Below are 3,956 nucleotides of genomic sequence, written 5' to 3' on the forward strand. Positions count from 1 at the left end.
AGATTCAAATACAGTTATACTATTCTCCAAAATGCTTACACTTAACTATTGTATTTTAATTCTTGGCACTAGTGATGAAATGCCATTGCCATCCCTGTGAGATGTTAGACAATTGAGTTAACTTTACATAACAATAAAAACAAAGAAAAGTGAAAAATGACCAATGTGGATTATTTTGCAGAAGTGAAGAAGGCGAACCCTAAAGTGGAGAAGAAGGTGAACCCTAACGTGCCAGAAGAATGTCAGGCAACAAAGAAAAGAAGATTCAAGGAGAGGCTAATAAAGGTAATGAAGCAGTCTCAAGAAATAAATAATTAAAATATCAGAAACTACAACAAAATAGTATGGAAGGATAATTGTGTTAAAATTGATAGCAAATTAGAATAGAGAGAAGCTGTTAAATTTCTCCATAAAGAAATATATATGGTGTTTAGAAAAGGCATAACAACCTGAAAATACAAGCCTATAATGAAAATTCATCAGCTATAATTGTTATGGCAGCACTATAATTATAGGATATGTGCAAATGGTCTGGATAAAAAATTAGGACAATCAAAATATTTATACAGGTATAACATTATAGTAGGCAATTTTAAATTGTTATTATTTCCTTTAATTTTGGGTTTTTTTTAACAGGGAAAATCTTAAATTTAGTTGCCTTATGAGAAAAAAGCATCAAATTCTTCATGACTTTGAGTAAAGAAACATAACTTTGTTCAAATGTCTACATTTTCACTATTATTAAGCACTTTCTTCTTTTTTTCAGCTGTGTTTAACCAAGACACAACTTCATTAACTGATGCTGTAGAGCAAGTTGCAAAGCAACAACAATCACAAACATCAGAAATAGAAAAAAACAAAAAACTTCTCTTCCATTTGCAGGTAACTTATTTCATTCAGTCCTTTAAATGAGTTTTTATTCTCTTTAAGACGATATTAAATTAGTGCCAGGGAAGTTTTTAAGGATACTTAATTTTGAGAGGCGATTTTAAATTCTTCTATTTCATATTTACTCTCTTAATTATTGTTCTCTCTCAGTAAAGTCTAAGTGAGTATTCCAATTTCTTGGAACATTTTATATTACCAATATACAAAGATTCAGCAATGTCATTGTGACTATGATATAAGCATGCAAAACCCAAGAACTACTTAGTAAAATCACCAATAATTATTTTACATCCACTTTTATTTGATGATTTTTTTTTTTCCTAAAATGCTGAACTGAAGGAAGGTTGTGTTCTGTTGGGTGCTTCATAAAGCTTGTTATTAAATATATGGTACGAAAATAGGCTCTGGAGCTAAACTGCTTGGTTTCAAAGGTTAGATTTGCTAATCTAGTTCTGTGATTAATTTGTCTGTGCCTTTGTTTCCTCATTTGTAAAATGGAGATAATAATAAGACCTGTCCCAAAAGTTTTCATGAGATTAAATGAATTAATATTTGTAAATATATGTAAGGTACTTTTGCTGGGAACCTGGTAGACAACACAGGGCCAGATTTTATACATCATCTTTATATATCAGTGAGGAGCTGTGGTGGTGCAGTGGTTAAACCATTTGGCTACTAAAAAAGGTCTGCAGTTGGAACCTACTAGCTGCTCCATGGGAGAAAGATGAGGCAGTCTGCTTCCGTAAAGACTTACAGCAGTTCTACTCTGTCCTAAAAAAGGGTCGCTATGAGTTGGAATTGACTCAATTCAGTGATGTTTTGTTTGGTTTTTGTTTTTATATATCAGTGCAAGAGATATGATGATGATGATACTACCATGATATAGATTTTTTATACTATTTATATTACATTAGTCACTTCTAGGAAAAGATACATCATACAATAACATGGAATACAAAAATAATAATGTCTTAGATTTCCACAAAAAAAAATTTCTGGAAAAGTTCTCAGTTTGCAAATGGTGTCACAGACATTATTTCATTTATATTGAGGACCTACTTTCTACTAAGCATATTGATGGTCATTAGCCTTATTCTTATTTCTCATCATCTATTCAGGGGGAGATGAAGAAGTAAATAATTCCTTACAAAGTAATATTGTCAATGATTGAGGTATAAACACGACATGTTGTTGTTGTTGTTATGTGCCGTCGAGTCGGACCCGACTCATAGCAACCCCTCCTTGGGTTTCCGAGGCAGTATCACTACGGAAGTACATAGATTTAACTTAAAGACAGAGTGATCACAAAGGAACAAGGCAAGGATATCTGCTCTCACTACTTCTATTCAAGATATTACTGGAGTTTGAAGCCTGCATAGTCATGCATGAGGAAAAAAAAAAAAAAAAGGAACTAAGATTGGACAGGAAGAAGTAAAACAGGAAGAAGTTCACAGATGGCATGATCATCTTTCAAAAATCCTAAGGAATCTACAAAACTCTGTTAGGACTAATAAGTAATTTAGAAAGTTTGCAGGATACAATATCAATATATAAAAATCAATTGTATTTCTATACAGTGGCAGAAAAGCAAAATCATTTATAGTAGTATCAAAAATATTTAGTGTCTAGAATCTTAAAAGATTTTAAGTCCCTATGCAAGCTACAGTGATAGGTCCATTCACCTAGAGTAGCAGAAGAAGGAGATTCAGGAATCAGAGGAGGAAATGTTGCCACCATGAAGATCTGCTTCCTATGTCATGAGACCAGAGGAACTGGATGGTGCCTGGCTCCCATTCCTGAATATTTTATCTAAGATTCTATAAAATAATGCTGATCAAATAGCAGTGGTGGAAAATGGAATAGAATTTCAAAATCTCAGTGAAATCCAGATCTTCTGGAGTGATTGAGGCTGGATGAAAACCTGAAACTGTGTATTTTTTAAGTATTGGGCAAAATGGCAGAATAGACAGCTACCCTGACCCACTACAATAAAAAAATTAGAAACCAATTGAAAAAGATACAGATGATACTCCTGGAATCCTGAGCTTTGAAGGGAATGATAAAGACCTGAATTAAATACTACTATTAGAAGAAACTAGTAGAAACCGAGTGGAAGAGATCCTTATTGTACCCATTCCAAAGAAAGGTGATCCAACAGAATGTGGAAATTATCAAATAATATCATCAATATCACATGCAAGTAAAATTTTGCTGAAGATAATTAAAAAATTGTTGCAGCTGTATATTGACAGGGAACTTCTAGAGATGCAAGCTGGATTCAGAAGAGAATGTAGAATGAGGGATATCATTGCTGATGCCACAAGGATCTTGGCTGAAAGCACAGGATACCAGAAAGATGTTTACTTGTTTTTTATTGCCTATGCAAATGCAGTCAACTGTCTGGATCATAACAGATTATGGATAACACTGAAAAGAACTGGAATTCCAGAGCACTTAATTGTGCTCATGAGGAACCTGTACACAGACCAGGAGGCTGTCTTTTGTACAGAACAAGGGGATACTTACTGCACAGTTTAAAATCAGGAAGGGTGTGCATTCAGGTTGTATCCTTTCACCATATTTATTCAATTTGTATGCTGAGCAAATAATCTGAAAAACTGGATTCCATGGAGAAAAACACAGCATCAGGATTGGAGGAAAGATCATTAACAACCTATGATATACAGATGACACAGCCTTGCTTGCTGAAAGTGAAGATGACTTGAAGCACTTACTGATGAAGATTAAAGACTATAATCTGCAGTGCAGATTACACCTCCACATAAAGGAAACAAAATCCTCACAACTGGACCAATAAGTAGCATCACAATAAATGGAGAAAAGATTGAAGTTGTCAAACATTTCATATTACTTGGATCCACAAACAAATCCATGGAAGCAGCAGTCAAGAAATCAGACATCATATTGCACTGGGCAAATCTGCTTCAAAAGACCTCTTTAATGTATTGAAAAGCAAGGATGTCACTTTGAAGACTAAGGTGCACCTAAGTCAAACCAGGGTATTTTCTTTCTTTCTTTTTTTTTTATTAGGATTTGGGTGAAGATTT

The 3,956-nt window shown here is 33.8% G+C and overlaps 1 protein-coding gene across 1 annotated transcript in view; it reads left to right on the plus strand.

Annotated features, from left to right (window-relative positions):
* The first annotated feature begins 239 nt into the window (after positions 1-239).
* The window catches only part of CCDC122 (coiled-coil domain containing 122), a 92,537-nt gene continuing 88,820 nt past the window's right edge, over positions 240-3,956 (plus strand). The window contains exons 1-2 of the mRNA XM_042781912.1: positions 240-285; positions 767-882. Coding sequence (XP_042637846.1) covers positions 240-285; positions 767-882 — 162 coding nt within the window. The remainder of the gene's footprint in view (positions 286-766; positions 883-3,956) is intronic.

The sequence above is a fragment of the Orycteropus afer genome, unplaced genomic scaffold (assembly GCF_000298275.1).
Source record: "Orycteropus afer afer isolate SDZICR_OR568_19922 unplaced genomic scaffold, OryAfe1.0 scaffold00194, whole genome shotgun sequence".
Classification (NCBI taxonomy): Eukaryota; Metazoa; Chordata; class Mammalia; order Tubulidentata; family Orycteropodidae; genus Orycteropus; species Orycteropus afer.